The 19,860-nt window shown below is 43.6% G+C and overlaps 1 protein-coding gene across 1 annotated transcript in view; it reads right to left on the minus strand.

The window, feature by feature from the left end:
* Positions 1-2,273: 2,273 nt before the first annotated feature.
* The window catches only part of LOC117543928 (tetratricopeptide repeat protein 28-like), a 174,364-nt gene continuing 156,777 nt past the window's right edge, over positions 2,274-19,860 (minus strand). Inside the window, 15 exon segments of the mRNA XM_034212592.1 lie at positions 2,274-4,617; positions 4,774-4,881; positions 6,068-6,197; positions 6,947-6,970; positions 7,612-7,688; positions 7,916-8,147; positions 8,441-8,565; positions 8,663-8,910; positions 9,215-9,756; positions 9,918-10,097; positions 10,215-10,359; positions 13,746-13,886; positions 16,074-16,233; positions 18,016-18,234; positions 18,325-18,454. Coding sequence (XP_034068483.1) covers positions 3,020-4,617; positions 4,774-4,881; positions 6,068-6,197; positions 6,947-6,970; positions 7,612-7,688; positions 7,916-8,147; positions 8,441-8,565; positions 8,663-8,910; positions 9,215-9,756; positions 9,918-10,097; positions 10,215-10,359; positions 13,746-13,886; positions 16,074-16,233; positions 18,016-18,234; positions 18,325-18,454 — 4,059 coding nt within the window. The 3' untranslated portion in view covers positions 2,274-3,019.

The raw sequence follows: 19,860 nt of genomic DNA on the forward strand, positions 1-19,860 counted from the left end.
CAGTAAGAGGAATACTTACTTCCGGGTGTACAATTCTCCGTTATCCAATGAGAATGGACGCTCACATTGCCTTTAAGGGCAGCCGACACAAACGAATGCCGTGCTTCCATGAGCGTCCATAGAAGCATATGGACATCCCGGAAGGCTGAAAATGGACGCTAAGGGCCCCCCTCTTGCGTTGAAAATGGACGCTAAGGCCCCCCCCCTTGCGTTGGAAAAAGCCGACACAGGACTTGACATAACGTCAACATAGGCCGACCTGGGAGTGAGGATGTGTTGGCATATGTGATAGCTTAGATCGCTCTTTTTAATAATTTCAGCCAGAGGTAGCATATCAATATTAAAAAGCAAAGGTCCTAAAATGGAGCCTTGATGAACCCCGCATGACATATTTATCAGGGTTGATTTGTAATTGCCTATTGAGACAAAGTTTGTTCTGTCCTTCAAGTAGGAGCTAAACCAGTTTAGAGCTGTTGCTGAAACTTCCAACCAGTTTTCAAGACGGTCTAGCAATATGTTGTGGTCAAAAGTATCAAAGGCAGCGCTGAGATCTAATAATACTAACACTGATATTCTGCCACTGTCTGTGGATGTCATTTAAGACCTTAACAAGTGAAGTCTCAGTGCTGTGGTTAGGTCGAAAGCCCGACTGAAACACATCAAAACCGTCAGTCAAAAAACATGAAATTACTCAACTGTTGAAAAACTGCTTTTTCAATCAATTTGCTTAAAAAGGGAAGGTTTGATATTGGTCTGTAATTATTCATAATGGTTTCGCCTAGGTTATGCTTTTTTAGTAGCGGTAATTATTGCCGTTTTCAGGGCCTGTGGAAATACACCTGATTGAAGAGACTTGTTTACTATGTGTAGTAGATCTGAGGCCAAGCAATGAAAAACAGTTTTGAAAAACGGGATGATGTCGAGGCTACAGGAGGAGGATTTCAGATGTTGGATAATGTCTTCCAGGTCTTTAGCATTTATCAGACGGAATTGTGACATGGTGTCTGAATTGGCTTTAGGTGAACACAGGGACAGTACATTTGCTGTACCTGATGCAGAGGCACTGACTGCCTGTCTAATTTGCATGATTTTGTCAGTGAAGAAGGAGGCAAAATCATTGCAGGCCCTGGTGGATAAAAATTCTGAGGCTATTGACACTGGGGGGTTTGTTAGTCTGTTGACGGTATCAAACAAGGCACGTGAGTTGTTTTTATTTTTGGTAATGATGTCAGAAAAGAAAGACTGTCGTGCCTTTTTTATTTCCTGATTATAGAAACCGAGTTTCTCTTTATATATTTCCAAGTGAACCTGGAGATTTGTTTTTCTCCACCTGCGTTCAGCTTTTCTGCACTCAGTTTTTGCTGTTCTCACAGTCATGGCTTTTCTCCATGGAGATATTTTCTTGCCAGATACTTCCTTTATTTTAATGGGAGCGATGGCATCCATTACATTTGTTATTTTAGAATTAAAATGATCTACTAGCTCATTTACTGAGATGTTAGCAGGGGCAATTGAGGAAGTAAAAATCTGGTCAAACATTTCCTCTGCATTTTCAGTTAAGTGACGTCTAGTGGTTATCTCTTTCTTAACAGTTGTATGGACGGTAATAGAGCTCTCAAAGAAAACACAGGAATGGTCGGAGAGCGCAACATCAGTCACCACAAGCTTAGAGATGTTCAGACCCTTTGATACAATTAAGTCCAGGGTGTGCGTGTGCCCCTTATTGTGCGTCGGACCCTTGACATGCTGAGTCAGTCCACAATTGTCGATAACACAAAACAGTTCTTTAGCCCCTCTGTCCTCATGGATATTAAAATCGCCAACAATGATTAAACGGTCAAAGTCAATACACAGACACTATAACAACTCGGTAAAATCATCAAAAAAGCTTGCACAGTATTTGGGTGGTCTGTAGATGTTTAGGAAAAGAGCTCGAAAGGAGCATTTCAACTGAAGGGCCACATATTCAAAAGAAGCAAAGTTTCCATACATAGTCTGCATTGAAATAAGTCATTAAACAAAATAGCTACTCCACCCCCTTTCTATCTACTGTGACCTCATACCTTACCCACACGACCATTTTAGAAATATTCTCACCCTCTTTGTCCCACTACTTTTGAACAGAAAGTGACACCCTTGCAAAAGGACTTTATTTATGGCGAAGAAGACTTTTAAAAATAATATCTATCCATCTATCTATATTTCTATATATCCATCCCTTCATCCATCCTTCCATGAGGGCACCATTCAACAGAATAAGCCAAAAGTCAGCAAACAAGAAAGCAAACATGATGTTTTTATTGAAACAGTTTACTGATATATGACAGATGGTTGTCATTAAACTTTCATGTTTAATCTCAAAAAAGCATGGGCTAAAAAGTCATACATGGTACTTAACATTGAATAGCAAGAGAATCCATGCTTCAGAGCAGACACTCAATTCACAAAGAAATCAGGCAAAATGCCCTTTTGATTTCATAAAAAATATTAAATCTTTTTTTCCCACTCTATCCTTCTTTACATGGTACATGTTTGTTCACTTTTTAATAATATAAAAACGCTTAATACTGATTGTGAAACACTGGAATTAATTTACAAAACATAATAATAATAATAATAATAATTATAATATTAATAACAATAACAAACAATAATAACAATAACCATTACATTTAAAAACATAAAATAAAATGGAGAAAATCAGTCTGTTGCATCTTGGCCCACACAAACAGCAAAGAAAAATACCAAATGGCATTTACATCTACCTGACACACAGTTACACACAAACACAGTATCAGGTCGTTGAGTATTTCTCATTGCCATTTACAGTGTTATGGGCACAAAGACAAGACACTCTCTAAAGCATTCATGTGCCTCTGTGGGATCACACTCTCCGACCAATCAAATCCTTCTGTCAGTCAAACTTAGTGGACCAATAGTAGTCCTCAAAAAGTGCCCCTCTCCTCCAGCGCACAGGATATTAAATGATAGATAAAAGTATGGGACCATTTTAAATGTCTCAGCATTTAGAGGAAGGGAAAAATCTCCCAGGCGACAGGAACTTGTATCCATTGCCAGCAGGTAGTCGGATAGAACGAGGACCAGGGCTACTGCTTGTGGAAATTGTAGGTGACGGGGCCATTTGTCTAGGGTTGGAGAAGTTGTGTCCATTCTTGTTGTTCCTATCTAGTGACTGCAGCCCCAGCTCCCGCAGCTCCAGGCTGTCTTGGTTATCATTAGGGGAGCAACGACGTGGAGAGAGGTTCAGAAGGCTCAGTACATCCCTGCCAGCAGAAGCAAGAGGGCCAGGAGCACCGTGGACAGCTCTGACAGGACCTAGGTGTGACTGGTGCTGGGCCGCAGCGTTAGCCCAAAAGGTCTTCAGATTGTGAATAGCTTGGACTTTTTCATCAATGACCCCTCTTCGTAGCCGGTCCAAGTCAGGTATATCAGCCGAAGTAGAGCAAGTAGAGCCTGTAGAGGAGTACGACAGGGCAGGGGATGGAGCACTTCCTGCCGGGGAAAGGTGACCTGAAATGGGAGACACATTACTCGGAGAGCGAGAGATGTGGTTGCTGTATGGAGAACTTGGGTACTTCAATCTGAACTGGCTGTCCAGAGTGGGCGAAGGATGGCTGCCCTCCCTTTGGGAAGACTCAGAGATTGCAGGACTGTTGTAGCCAGAGCTTATTTTCTGAAGAGAAGAGGAACGGGAGGGAGGTTTGGGTCTGGGGGAAGATTGAGCTCGGCCACTAGCACTGCTGTTAGGACGGCTGAACGCACTAGTTTCAGAAGAGCGGAAGGCGCTGCTTCGCACTGAGGTTCCTACAGCTGCTGCACCCTCTGGCCCGGCCCGCTGAAGACTACCCACAGCCCGTAGATGGCTCTGAGTCTCCTCCAGAATCTTCTGTGCCAGCTCCTGAGGGTCCAAAGGGACAGCTTTTTCCTCCTGAGACTTGACAGTGCTGTCCGTCTCGGTACTGGACTGGTCCGATTCACCTGTATCTGAGCTGCTCACCTTTCCCACCTTCTGGATTGGTGAGTTTGGGCTGGGCACCAGGCATGTTTTAACGGGGGATGTGGGGGTGCTGACACTGCCCCTTGATGATACTGATACAGTGTAGCCTCTCCCTGCTCCTGTGCTGGACCCACCAATAACCCCCCTGCCTCCACGGTGGCGCTGGCTGTGGCCTGGGGGCAGGGGCAGAGAGTCACAGTGGCTTCCCAGTGGCTCGCTGCTGATAATAGAAAAGCCCTCATATTCCTCATCATCCCCCCGGGCTCCAGCCACCGCTGCTGCAGCTGCTCCGTGAGGAGACGAGCGACTGCGGGGGACATGAGGGTGTTTGTGGATAGAGTAGTGCGCTGTGGCCCCACCGCGCTGCCGATGACCAAGGAAATCACAATCTGTCTTGGAAACAAAGCTCATGGAGGAGGCTACAGAGCTGAGGCTATACACAGAGATGGCATCTGAGGCCTGATTGTCCAGGTAAGGAGGAGAGAAAGGAAGGCTTGAGTATCCCATGGGCATGGGGTTAGACACAGACTGGGCTGAAGCTAGAGACTCAAGGGAAGATGAGCTATCCAGGCTTAGACGCTTGGGCAGTTCTGTGGAGTCTGGACAAGAGAAAAGGAGAAAAGGAAATCATGTGACACCTGGTGAAAACAACATGATTGCAAGATTGAATGCACATTGATGATTAAAATGCCCAATCAAAACACATTTAAAAGAACTTAAATTATACAATGAACAAGAGCATAAAAGCATCTTACCAAACAGCGCCAGCAGAGACTGGAGAGCAAAGTGCAAGGTGCGGCGGTTGGCTAGCTTGCCTGTCTTTAGCACCACTTCTTCTTGGCCTACCTCACATAAGTCAAATCCTGCACACACACAAAAATCAACAGTTATAACTTATACATTTGCCACTGAATCTGAGGTTGCAGTCGAATAGTGCAAAAATCAGCTCCCAACGTCCAACCCTATCGTCTATCCCTTGACCTCTGTGTGAAACGTCACAGGGACAGGGTTAAGGGATAGTGGATAGGAGAATTCAAAAGGATTTAGGAGAAGAGACAGCGGTGCTAGAGAATCTGACTGCACTTTCATTATCTGACGTGTTTATGATGCGCCAGCGGACGTCATGACAGCAGTGCGTCTGCTGCTGTGGGGGAAACTATGGAAACTACAGTTTTCTATACAGCGGACTACAACATGGATGTATAATAAGAACGAGGGACTCATCTCGAGACTCTGCACCGTGCTCTGATGCTGTTGCTTTATGCTTTATGAACGGGGACAACAGAGAAACATATTCTTCATGACCAAAGTTGGAATTTAAATAAAAAAGGAAAGTGAAACTTATGCTCGTCACCCTCTCCCTCCGGTCCACATTAATACAAATGATCCCAATACGTATGATTGTATGAACTATTAAAAGATCTTAAAATAAATACAAAATGTATTTATTATAAACGCTAGTCCTTAACATCTATCACTGTGTATATCACCATTCAAACATATTTTAAAAGTTGAACAAACTCCACACAGCTCAGTAAAGACTGTGAAATGTTGACTTTATTTGATAATTTCAGTAAAAACTAACGTTCATATTTCTCTTTTTGATTATAATACTGATGAACGTTCAAAACAAAGCACTTTGGCAATTTACCACATACGTTTTAAAATGCTTAATAAGCACCATAACTTTCATGATATCATTTCTCGGTCATAATCGGTTGTTTCCGTGAACGGCCGACTGTTGTGTGACTGCAAATGCTGCGGCTGCAAGGCATTGTGGGGCAGCATTTTCTCCTCTCCTTTCGTAAAGGGAGGTCCAGTGGTTCCTAAGCTAAAGGAGGTTATAAAGGAAGTTTGAAACCTCCTTTCCTATCATCTAGAGAATTCGAATGGCACTTATCATGGCTGCCACTGAGGGACTTCCGGGTCATTTCACTCGGTTAGGAAGGTTCCTAAGCTAAATGGACTATTCGACTTCAGTCTGAGAGTCCACATGGATGAATGGTGGGTGATAAGTTAGAAGGTTTTCTTAGGTAACAGTTGACTCACCAAGAGCAGCCAGAAATTCATGGCATCCTGGCAGCCTCCATAGCTGCACACTGATGGACACCTGAATGGGCTGGAGGGAGAAATCCTGTTCTTTTTCTCCTGTCTGTAGTTGGACTAGCACCTGATGGAGCTGGAGAAGAAGAAAAAGAAGACAAACAGGGAAATCAGGCATGGTGTGGTTATGAATGATTACAAGAACACAATAAACTGGTCAAATCTACTGATGAAATTAATGGAAAAACATGATTTGAGACCAAAAATTAAATCATCAAAGTGTTATAGTTGCATGCTCTCAATGAATATTTATTTTCATCTGTGTAGAGCAAAACATGTTTTCTGAGTATTGAGATCAACAGAACACCTGCAGGGGAGCCGAGCTGAAAGGGTGTCAGCTTTATGGGGTTTTACAAGTTCCCTGGGAGCACACTTGCCCGTTATGTTTGGGATTACTTGGTTAGGGACAGGGACACCTTTGTTAACGTGACATAACTGTTCTAAAAGTAGAAACATGCCTCGTCTGCTGACTCTTTTTTTTGCTCAATTATTAGAGTTTTTCTTTTACATCATAGCTTTATCCCCTTCACCACCTTAAGACATTCCTCTGACCTGTAATGAACCAGGGTTGTTAATCCTTTAATACTAACAATCCCTTAGATCTGACTGCAGGAACCAGCAATGAAAAAGAAAAAGAAACACAGTCAATGATTGTTTGGCTACAATGCATGCAAATGCAAAACAGCACAAAAACAACAAAACTGAACATTAGTGTCATGCAGCTTCTAAGAAAGAGGTTTTTTTCAGTGTTGTAGAACATTAAGAGGAGATTGGAGGAAAAGGGTTAGGATAGGAAAGAGTGCAGGTAGGTGAAGGCACACTTACCATTGCCACCATATTTTTAACAGCCTTCAGATCGCACGTTAGGGTCAGGGGAGAGAGAAAAGGCTTTTAATTGCATGCACACAGGCCAAAGGGTAACAACAGAAGTGTTTACAGCTCGATGCAATCAGCATACAGTACATAGATTAGGTTGAGCATGTCTGATGTTCTCTGCATAGAGACCAGTATCTACAGTATAGGGCAACAAAAACTAATTAGCAACTAACTGGATAGTCTTTCACTTTACTGTGAGCATGTGACAGCCACATGCTACACGTAAAGAGGGATAAAGGCGTGGGATTAATTTCCTTGGGTCATGAGCTTGGGTAGAAGTGAACAGGACTTAGATTGTAGTAAAGATTTTGTAATTGAAGTGCTCGTTCGGCTTCTATGCTGCACAGCAATGCAGGTTAAGCTGCAGCATGAGTTGCTGGTGCGTTAAGAGTGTACTGAATCTTGACGTAACTAACTTACGCAATGGATATTCTGTTCGAGCAAGAACCTCGTGGTACAAAGCAGTATAAGAGTTTCAGAGAAAGTGAAAGGAAGTGACCTACTAGCTCCTAACAATGAATAATAGCAAAGGTGTTTGAGACAAAGACCACCTTCTATCTGGTGCATTAGATTTAAAACTCCAGCAGCATTTTCTCAGAGCTGCAGGGGCCTACCCGATTGATGAGCTGCTCTCCTGCCTCTGAAGCTGTGATGAGTTTGCACAAAGCCTGGAGAGCTGGCGGCGGCAGACCTGAGGGATGAGATCAAAGAGAGATACTCATTATTCCCACACAAGGCATGGTCTTAATACCCCCAAACTAAGTAGCGCTTTGACTAAACAGGTCGGCTGTGGAGTGATATGAAATGTTGCAAACAAAGAGGACAGAGCTGGCTACGTTGTATATGGAAAACAGTGTTAAAACATATCATAACAAACACATATCACCCGATCAGTCAAACATTGGACGGTGTGCTTACCCAGCAGTGATTGTAAAGTGGTGCTGCACTGCTGGAGCCTGTCTCCTGGATCCGCAGTGGGGAAAAAGACGGCACAGGGCATACCAGTGCCCACAGAGTCAAGACGGAAGCCCACGGCTGTCAACAGAGCCTGCCAGCCAGGGACCCCCCCCACCTTGTTCTCAACACTTTGCTGGGATGTATACATGGAGTTCCGCTGGCCGTTCTGTATCCTCTGAAGAGACTTCTCCACCTGCAAGTACCAGACATGTGCAGCATCAGCATCATTTTTTCACATGTCTTTGGTTGTTACGCCCATATAGTAAATCCTCAAGTGTGCATTTTAGGGTTAAGACTTGGTTTAAGGTTAGGTTTAGTTTAAGGATATGATTAGCTAAGTAGCATTTATTGTCTAAGTAAGACTCCAGGAAAAGTTACCTTTTGGGTTAGTCAATGTAATGTAAGTTAATGTAATGTTCTCAAAAGTGATGCAAATATAGTGTGTGTGTGTGTGTGCGTGTGTTTGTTCTTGGGTCCATGTCTTACCAGGTGGAGTAAAACTCTCAGAGCATCTCGTGCTCGATCTGGATACTGTAGAATCTCTGCCAAAGCTTGGCCAATGAGGGAAGAGGGACTGTTAAGCTTCACATCATTTCCAATCAGCATGTATCCTGAAGAGAAAGATTGCAATAAAAAGAGCTTAATTTCAAAGTTATCTTTTTTTTTTATCATGGGAATGTATAATTATGGGTGAATCACATCTCTAACCTGCCCAGTTGGAGGGGTGCGAGTACTGCTTGCTGGTCTGGACATTCTTCATGGCATCTGCCAGTGCTGCACTAGCTTTGGTCCCATTAAGCATGGCAGTGTAAAAAGCATGGACAAAAACTTTGGAGGCTGCGACAGGGACAGGCCATAAGGACACGAGAGTACACTGCACCCCGGCAGCCAGGAAGGCCCGGGTCAATCCCACAACACCATCTGCAGTCACTTTACTGCTGGACTCCTGGTACGACCTGTAGCCAAATGACACACCAGTGGGTCATTTAATAAGAAAGCTATAAAATGCTTAATAAAATAAAATGTCAAGCATTATTTGCTTTTATTATCTGTCCAGGTTATTATATTACATTCTAATTCGTTTTTCTAAAATAGTTATAATATAATCATCACTTCACATCTACTGAGTGATTAATTTCATCACAGATTTACACATACAATGGCCTTCCCATAGAACTTTAAGAAATAAAATGAAAATTCAGGACCTAAATCAACATAAAGACTCTATTTAAATGTGTTTCCCTCAATCAGCCAACCTACCCAAGCACCACCAGTTTGACTGGCAACCTCATGTCCAGTATATCTGCAGCTGTGAGCAGGAACTCCTGCAGCGGGGGACTATCACATATGCTCTCCAAGTCACTGTTGTCATCCTGCATGTGGAGGGACTCGGGGATGGTGTAGCCGCTTCCGGAGCCCTTCCTGCCTCGACCACTGCTGCCTCTCCTTCCCCCGGCCCCTCTCCCCAATGTCCCTACTCCCCCACTGGCACTCGACCCACCAGGCACGCTCTCAGGGTTCGGGGAGAGCACCAGAGCTGCTAATTTCCAGGAAATGTGGGTGGCAAAGTGAGCACACTCAGCCTGTGAGAGGGCGCTCATCACCCTTTCCTTGGTAGCAGCAGGGCCAGCCAGGGGTTGGCAGCCCAGCAACTCTGCCACCATGTGAGCCTCCTCTTCTGCAGAGGGCATGGGTCCCCACAGCCAGCGGTCCATGACAGGTGAGGGCAGGCGGGGGTTCCCCACCACTGCCGCCATGGAGACACCTCCACAAGGAGCTGGTCCAGGGCGCCGGGAGTTCGTCTAGGGGCACAATATTAAAGGTTACACTCTACCGCTACAACCTGTCAGAGATTACTTCATGTTGTAGGACACTGAAAAGGTAGAAACTGTGGATAATTAAAGTACTCATCACGTAGTTTCAAATGGAAATTTAGCATTATTTTATGAACAAGAAGGCCAACCTTTGCATTTGATCCGAGGCCTTGAATGGAGGGAATGGCGATGAGGCTGAAGCGCTCATAGAGGTATTCATTAGAGGAGCTTCCTTTTAACAGAGCGAAGGGGATGAGGTACAGTTCTCCCTCCAGCACCATCACCAGTTGTCTGTGTCTGCCAACTGGCCCACTGGAGTGCATCAAGCCCTGTCAGACAAAAGGATTAGTTTAACATTACACATAATTGCATTTCCTCTTACACTCTTCTCTCTGCCACACAACTAAATCGATATTCAAGCAATGACCCATAAAGGTAGTACTTACCCCCTCCATAGGTGCAATGAGCAAATCATAAAGTGCCCGGAGTGGAGGCTTTCCGAGGTTGCTGGAGCGACGAGGCAGGGAAGAAGTACCGTCTTTGGCGGGTGACATGGTGTTACTGAACAGGCTGGTCATACTCTGGCAGCTCCTGCACAAACATAAAGTAATACTGTTTTTATTTTTGTGCCTCAAACTGTTATGCTGGCGACCCAAGGCTGTTTGAGGGAGTTTATCACATATTGAAAATACTCATACCATACACTATATTTTATTGAATTTATATTTTATATTCACATTAGGGCTGCTTAATTAATCGTATTTTAATTGCAATTACGATTTTGGCTTGCAACGATTATGAAAACAACATAATCGAAATAAAACGATTTTTTTTTTTTTTTTTTGATTGGTTTTTCAGTTAAATTATACTTAAAGTTCAGGGTAATCAACTGTTAAAAACATACTGTTCAACATTTTTTTTTTTTAAATCAAAGTAAATGGATAATCGTTTTTAATAATCGTGATATCAATTATTGACCCAAATAATCGAGATTATGACTTTTGCCATGATCGAGCAGCCCTAATTCACATTACCATTTTGTCAATTATACAGTGTATGTTGTTACCTATTATGACATATATATATATATATATATATATATATATATATATTACACTGTCATTCATGTTTGTTGATCTGTAACAAATGTAAAGCCACCTAAGAGACAAATGTGTTTTTTTTATATTGGGCTACATAAATAAAATTGTATTTGATGTAATTTGATTTTATATTGCATTTTCAGTTAGCTCCCAAATAATATGCATGTAAAATATCCCCTTTTCTGTTTTCTTTAAGTTACACAATGATTTTCATTCCTTTGGATCTACAGATATTCAAAATGTCATACTACTTAAGCCCCCCCTTGAGTGTCCTTGAGTCAACATGAATTAAACTATGAATGCTTTGGGAACCTTAAGAACAATACTGTGTAATAATTGGAGTCTCCATTACAGAGAAAAAGTATATTCTATGATAACACAATACATGTAAAAATAGTACTGCATATAAACAGGAGTCTCATGTATTAAACTGTCCTTAAACATCAAGCCATGCTGCTGCAAAAAATGAGCCTCGCATGTGTGCTGGAAACAAAGCTGAAAAAGCTTCATGTCTAACTACTGCATACAATAACATCAAATATCTAGCACGATGCAAACTCAGCAAGGGAACTCTTCTGAGTTTGTGTGTGGTAGCAGTTTACTGCTGCAGAAGAAGGGTGAGATCTAACACTCTTTATCAGAGACCCATCTTTTTTTTCTAACATGATATCTGTCAGATCCGAAAACAAAATGAGCAAAAGGCAGATGATAGCAGGCCATACTGGATCTCTATTGTTATGCACTTTAATCCCTAGGGCCTAGGTGAACTCACATATGTAATTTCACATGAGCGTTGCTTCAGAAAACATGATGTCATTATAAAACGTTCCACTGGATGGCAGTATAGCACTGTGGTAGTATAGTGCCTACAGAAACATGAAGGAGCATTGAATGCTATCAGCTTGCCAGAATCATAACCAAAAGAGGCTGAGAGCGGGCTCATCTCATCTTTACAGCGACCCTCTCTACTTACAATCAGTACTCAGGACTTCCAGCTGATGAAGAATGAGATTGTAAAACCCTTCAATCCTCTTCCAACAAGTGTTGTTGCAATACTAACAGAAATATATCCCTGTGTGTTTGAGGCTTGTCTCCTGTGTGACGGGGGTGAGAGCTCCCCTGCTCAGCCAGAGACGCGCGACATACTGATAACTGTGCTAATGGTGGCCATGGGGTAAGAAGCCTTTGGTGCTGTAGGCACACGGGCCGAGCTTTATGGCCGCACATGTCACTTCTCTCCATCTGTTCCACCAGCCAGAGTTTCCTCCGGGCCCCAGCCAACAGACATCTATCCTGCCCTTCTGGTAGCCCCCGGCCACTGGCTTTCCTCCAGCCTCCCAACACTCTGTCTCTCTCCCAGGCCTTGGCATGAGCCTCCATGGGAAAGCAAACAATCGTTTGTTAGCCTGACAGGAAGAATGAGAGAGGAGGCAGGGGATACGCCAAGAGAAGGTGAGTGTCAAGTGTAGAGGGAGACAGCGTAAAGAAAAGACTGAAAGCCGTGACTCGAACGCTTAAGATTGCATTCGGCGGCTGCCTATTTTTGGCACTTCAAGTGTGATCTGAGAGGTGATACAAAGGGCGACAAGTTAGCCTCTATTACACACACATTAGGCTTTTTCTACTGACCTAATTCAATTGTATTTGTAGTGGCAGCTCTTTTGATGCCTGTTTTATCAGTGCTAACAGCTCATTCACTGACAACTTCATCAAGATCCTCAAAAAATCTCACTATGCTATCATTGGGCATAACAACGTATTCAATTACACACTGAGGGGATTAGACACGAGGAGACTTTCATTATCACCTTCCCATAGTAATCCTTGCAAGCTCTCTGGTGAAGATTCAATCTCTGTGTTAAAATAGGGCAATCGATGATAACACAGAGTGAAGATATCACGTAAAGAAGCACTGGTCTTTTAATGTGAGGATATTGTTCTTGCACCTATTTTGATTGAAATGTCATCCAATTAGAGTTCATTATATTTCTTCTTTCTCTTAATTGTCAGTAATGCAATGTAATGTAACTGTGAAAATACTGAGGTATTAATAACACTAATAGCCTAAATCTTGACATGTTAGACTAGAGGAACATTAAAGAGAGAAGTTAAGTCATTGAGAGCTTTTGAAAAGCTCATATGTACATGAAACCCCAAGATGGCTTGAAATGATATTTTCTTCATTTTCTCTTGCTTTAACATTGTGATAGACGATAGGCTCCTAAGCACGAGGAGCTTTATAATTCAGAGTTTTTTGAGGCCCAAAAGAATGAGCGGATTATTACCGGCAGCCCATTAAAGGGGCTTAATGAGCACCGAGACTCAATTAAAGCTGGAATTACCCTCTCATCAAAGAGCAGCTCAACTGTGGACGAGGACAGGGAAATATGACCGAGACACACACTCTATTTGTATACATTACCAATCATCTCAGTGTAAATGAATACTTAGCATAGTATCGTTAAATAATGCTCTGAAGGGGCCACTGGCAGACTCACTGAAATAACCAATCATAGTCATAAATCTGCACAACAAAAAAACACAGATAGTGCAAACATCTTAAAACCACACGCACACGCGTGTGCACAAACACACAGCCCCATCAGAGTAGGCAGTTGATAAGAGCTTTAGCAGCTTGGCTCTTCTCAGTCTATTTTAATAAGAAGGATTCACATGCTGCCTCTGCGCTGGCGAAACAATGGAAAAGAAAATCCTTTCACAGATGAACCACAATACCCGTGAATCTCCTTACCCGAGCAGATATTTTTCATCTTCTTTTATTTTGTGAGAAAGCGGGTCTATGTAGCGCTTGTTAATTATGGCTGTCCCACAGTGAGAGGGTTGGAACGTGCAGGTGATTTGTGAATCATCCCCTACCTGTTGAACAGGTTGTTTCTGGACACCATGCGCAGGAAGCCCGTTGGATCGGTGACAGAGTTAAGCTTGTTGTTGAGCTCCTCAAATTGTTGGTCCAACAAATCTCCTGCCTCGCTCTCTGTCTCGCTGCTCGAGCACCCTCTGAAAGAGAGATGGAGAAAGAGTGAGAGACATGCACAGCCGCCGAGATTTCTTGGCAAGAAAGGGGCACTTTGGGGAAAGTAGACAATACACAGACTTACATTGTTTCTCAGCGGTTAAGTCAACTACACACACTGCTGATCTCCCCCCAAAACACACTGTTCTACCCACAAACACTTGGCCTAATTTCCCAGGCTTGGTCCAACACCCTGATAGTAAGCAGAGATAAATCCTTTCATTATAATGCTAGCGATGCTGATCCAGTCAGTGGGGAATCAACCACCCCCAACCCACAATCACTACCTCTCAACCACCACCCCCCTATCTCTCCCTTCATGCTTCAACTTCTCCTCTGATGCACCCACATCGTGTAACTCTTATGTCAGCTTCTTGCACCATGGATCTCTCATCATCTCATGCTCCCACTGCCACAACCACCAACGCCACCATTTCATTGAAATCCTTGCATTATATATCTCTTTTGAGATTCATTTTCCCGGGGGTGTATACATACCGACAGATGTACGTGCACTGAAGAAATGCTGGATGCAGAATATAAATCCGTTTCAAAAGATGATGGTACAAAAAAAGCAATTAGTTAAAGGGACCATATTATGCTAATTTTCAGGTTTCATATTTGTATTGTGTGCCTCTACTGTGACATGTTTACATGCTTTACTGTTCAAAAGGTCTTTATTTTCTAGTACTGCTCTTTCACTCTCGGTCTGAAACGAGAGCCCAGTCTGCTCTGATTGGCTAGCTGGCTGGCTCTGTTGTGATTCGTCAACCGCTTAGAGATGTCACGCCCCTTAGCAGATCGCATACAGTGTGTTGGAGCACAAGCCAATAGAAGCGCACATGTTACATAGTGATGTCATTATGTCTCGGCAGTAAACAAAGGAGTCCAATGGAGGCATTTCAGGCAGGGGGAGGAGTGTATGAACTTTGGGATTTTAGCCTTTGCAGACAATTTATATGCAACAACCTAACACACACTATAGGAACATAAAACCCCCAAAGAGCATAATAGGGCCTCTTTAATACAATGTTTTCTACTGTCATCATCCTTTATTTCGCACACATATGCTCTCCCCCATTCCTCTCCATCCATGTCATTTCAGAGTGCTGCCTCTCTTTTTCTCCACTCTGGAGAATGAATGGGCTGGTAAGTGGTGCCATATTGTGCCCATCCAGGCGCAGTGGCGTGTGTACAGCTTCCCATTGGAGTAGTAAATGAGCTGGTAATGGGGCAGGAGGGCCAGGCTGCTAGGGTGGCGGAGGCTGGCACTGGGCAGACCAGCTTGGCACTATGGATCAAACCCCAACTAGAGAACAACGGCAATGTCAAATGGTGTGTAGACGCCATGATGTCAAAGGGTGATTTTAGCTGTCGATATATCTCGCCACCATTTCCATTTCCTCCTGTAGAGTCCCATATGGCTACAATCCCTGTTCTGCTCTTTAACCACCAGCCTCGGCTTCTTTGAATTGTACTCCATTGATTCTTTCACAACTTTCTTCCCATTCTTCCTTATACTCTCAGGAAATCCCATCCTCTCTTCCTTTAGTTGTCAGGTTTAATGTTTGTTTGGTGGGTTCAATAGTCTGGCTATCCAAAGAGCCATTATTCCGTCTCATTTATTCCACTGTGGTGAGAGCGGAGTACTTTAGAAAGGTAGTAGAAGCCTGTCATCACAGGGTGCAATGGGGCATAACACTCTTTTACAAACACACACTTTCTGAATGATAACATAATCCCTTTTACAACTAGCTCTAGGGATTAAAGTGTAAGTGAAAGTGTTAATCTTTGTTGTTTGTTTGGGCTACACTCTTGATGAGGAGTCATGTAGTGTTTACACTGGCTTCTGATGACTGTCTAGCGCTTTCCAAGTGCACTTGGTAATCAAACAGTGATTTGTACTGGCTTTCTTTCATTTGTTTGTCAATAAAGTTTATGTGGGTATGTTTTCTTCCTTGTCTGCTAATCCATTATTGCTATCCCTGCTCAGGAAAAAGACACCATAAAAAAGTTGGATGTAGACTAAATAGGTACTGGGTTATTAGTTATAAGAGCAAGCAGTGCAAACTTTCAAGCAAAAAGTCCTAAATTAGTGTTTCACATGCATAATGAGCTCATAAACAAACAGTAGACGTTTCCTTTCACTGTGACAGCTGTAAAAATCTCACCTGCTGTAATACGATTCAACTCCCAGAGCCTCACGGGCACTAGCGATGTACTGCTCCAGCGAGGAGCCGCAAACCACCCCTCCGTTGCCCCCCTCCTGGAAGTCAGACCCTACTTCTGACATGCCCTCGCCCAGATACACCTCATGAAACTTCAGGATGCCTGTAGAAAGAGAAAAGTGTCAAAAACGACTGGCTGTTTTAGTTAAATTGCTTATCTTCTTTTGAATTACTCGCTCATGTCAGGAATATTGGATGGTTTCAACTGGAGGCTGTGAGTGAGGCAGTTTGCAGCAGTGCATATGTTGAGCAAAATGAATAAAACAAATAATGTTCAATAAAATATAAGAGTAGGCTGCCTGTGCCATCTGCCGCCCGCCATGAGAGTGTCAAGCAGAAACATCTGAGTGGGGCGGGGAAGAGTACACTGGGATGGAGAACAGGCTGTGTGTGTGTACTGTGTAGGTGTGTGAGTTTGTGGGTGTGTCAGTGCTGTATAAATAGATGTGCTATCATGTCGATTTTGTATTAAATGTAATTGAATGGGCAGTATATGCAATTCCGGTCTATAAAATGTCACATAATTTACACTACTGAAGTAATTAGGACCTTTAGAAGCTCTTTTGAGTGAGTCTTTAGAGTAGGCCATGTTTGTGTGCCAGCTGGATGCCAGGGAATGCCAGGAAGTGACAGACAGGCGATTAGTGAGCAAGTGGCTCCCTATTAGCTTGGGGTAATATTCAGCGCTTTGAAGATCTCCACTGGTCCCTGTAGTGTTCCTCCCCTCCGTATGACTAGTGCTGGGGGGGGGGGGGTCAAGTTCATCTGGTTGCCAGGGAGCTGGATATGATCAAATGTTCAGGCTTGGTGGCAAGGGACATGGGTCACGGCTCTCATTTCCTCTCATTACAGCAGAGAGCAGAAGAGAGCCAAGGAACAGCTACGGGGAGTCGTGTGACATGCACTGTAGTTCACCCGCAGTCTGCCTATTCTTTTTGTGAAACTGGAATTTCACGAGTCATATAAACAAGCTGCATCTTAATCCCTCTGCCTGTGTGGTGTTACTCAGTGTGCCAACAAAAGAGACAAAATAAGAAGCACACAAAGAAGTGCAAAAGTACAGCAATACCACCAGAAAATCCAAAGAAAAAAGGGAACAGAAAAAAAGGATGAAAAGAGAAAGCCAAATTATGTTTGGGCTTGGTACAACAGCTAAGTGTTTTCCTGTTGGCATGTGCAGAGATGTTGCCGATGTTGTTTGGCTGTGTCACTTTCAATTAGCATGGTTCATTGGGGGATGCCTTCTGGGGTGAGAAGCGAAGCAGGGGGCAAATCCTAACAGCAGAGTGGCAGGTGGCACTGCCGCTTGGTGTTAAAAGCTGGCCTTCTTACCCCTGCAGCTGACAACAAGCTACAGCCTCTAGGCTTTCATACACTTTGATTTGAAGCAAGTATGTGTAGTTGTTATAGCTTTACACTTTGTACAAGAAAGCTGCTTCAATACAGACGGAGAGTTTTTTATGTCCACATATTTACAGTTTGTGTTACATTATTGAATATCCTTTTGTAATAATAGGATGGCCTTTAGCTTTCATCCTTCCGTTTTTGTAATTGAATATGCACGTAACCTTAGTGTATTACAAGACATATTCTGTATGCAATATTTCTCAAGGAATGTAACAACTTTAAGGCGAAATAAAAAACAGTGGTTCCTGGGTTTTCTGCCAAAGTGTAAAGTTACCAGTACCATATGGCCAACTGTTATAAGTCAGTAAAATAGGGGAAATTTGAAACCTATTCACCCAATATGATTGTTCACATACAGTGAGTTACACCAGAACAACAATTCTAAGGCAGGAAATAATAACAATAAGGGAGAAAGTCTTTAACATTCCTACAAAAAGCTATTTTACAACAGAGCCATAGCCAGAGAGTCGGTCCTTACCTGCTCCTGGAGCCAGCAGCCAGCTGTACAGGTAGCCAGCCGCCATTGAGAAATAAAGCACCAACGCCCTCTGGCTGTTGACGGTGTCCAATATGTGCTCCACTGTTACCGGGGTGTAGGGGTCCGAGTCCTGCTGGCCTGTCTGCCGCTCCACCAGGAGGTCAGCGAAGGCTCGTGTGCGACCCCGCTCCGCCACCGCCAGAGCCTCATCGTGGTGGCCTGTGTGGATTCAGAGGTCAGAACTGATTAACAGGTATATGCTTAGACAAATTGAAGAATTGAAGGTACGAGAGGTGTCTATGGGCATACCTAGACTGACGAGGACCCTTTGGAGTGCCTGGTAGCAGGAGGTTTGCAGGTCGAACAGGGAGAGTTTATAGTCTGTGCTGTGCTGGGCTTCATGGCGGATGGTCTCAAACAGTGCAGAAGCCCGGTAGAGCTGAGGATAAACAACAACAACAACACATTAGATATTCGTAGTTGGCTCAGTTTCAAAGAAAAGTTATAACATCATACATAATTTTAGCTCTGATTATTGTGGAAAGCATCAGTGCAGGTTTTATAGGTTTGATGATACAATGTAAGCAGTCAGGGCACAGTTCAGACACTACGGATAAAAGTGTCCAACAAATCATACACCACTTGTACATTGTTTACCATGTACAAGCCTTTTAAAGAGGGAGATTCATTGTGGCCACTAGATGGCACAATCCCACCTCAGCGGTCATCACTTATGAGACCCGCTGCCCTCCAATTCTGCTTTTCTCAACTGAGGAAAGTAACATAATGTAGCTTGATGAATCCCCATACAACACAAGTAAACCTCTCTTCGGCTCCTATTCGCCTGGACAAGGGAAAGCGCAACGAGAAGCTAAACCATTACCTGGGAATCTTGGAAAGACAAAAAGGATAATCTTTGTAAACGCACTAGGCCTGTCTGCGTTATTAGACCTTTCTATTCAGTGCTAGACATTGGATTGAGATAGGGAAAAGAGACAATGGACAGTGTTGCACGTTGGCCAAGCGGAGCTGGCCAGGAGTGCTGATTCATGGGAGCCTTTATTGATTTCCTATTTCTGCGCCTATAGCAGCCCTGTAGGGTGACTAGGGCCGTTATAGAGCCACTCTCCGGGAGTCCGGGGCCAGCAGAGAGGCCAAAGCACTCTGCTCATACTGCTTTGATCACAGTTTATACAAGACAAAGAACTGCAGTGAAGAAAAGGTGGATGAAGTGGATTGTATCAGCATTGTGGGTCGGGTAAGAGAAAGAAAAAAATAGCGTGTGCCTTGCGCGCTCACATAATATGCATACACTGTAGCTCGCCTGGCATATCCCAAGGTCATGCAGGAAAAGTGTGTCAGAGTGAACGGGGAGAGTAGAGATCAGCATAGAATCTGTGAGCTCTGCTGCATTAGTGCAAGTAGACGGAGCTGCTGGTCTCAGGCTGATTCTGCTGATAGGACTGTGGGCAGACTGCTGCAGTGCTAGTTTAATCTGTAAGCCTTGCAGACATCCCTTTAAGAGTGAAACTAATTTCTCACAGCGCCTTTCCTCCTCCCTGACCCCTTCTGGCACAGATGAAAGGGGAAACAATCCCAAATGTGCTGCGTCCGCAGTGACTCGCCTTGGCTGTGGTACAGGTAAAAAGCTGCCACATTCTTCAGCTGCTATGCATTCAGATAGCACTGCCATGTTTTACAGCTCTGACACTAACATGGCTTTTATCTGGCAGGTTAAGTGAATGTCAATGTCACTGAATCACTGTGGAGGTTGATCCTTGCATGCCTCTAATGATTTTTGTAAAATAACCTGCCTGATAAGCTCTCATTCTGTGTGGCAGATGA

Source organism: Gymnodraco acuticeps, unplaced genomic scaffold (assembly GCF_902827175.1).
Source record: "Gymnodraco acuticeps unplaced genomic scaffold, fGymAcu1.1, whole genome shotgun sequence".
NCBI classification, from domain to species: Eukaryota; Metazoa; Chordata; class Actinopteri; order Perciformes; family Bathydraconidae; genus Gymnodraco; species Gymnodraco acuticeps.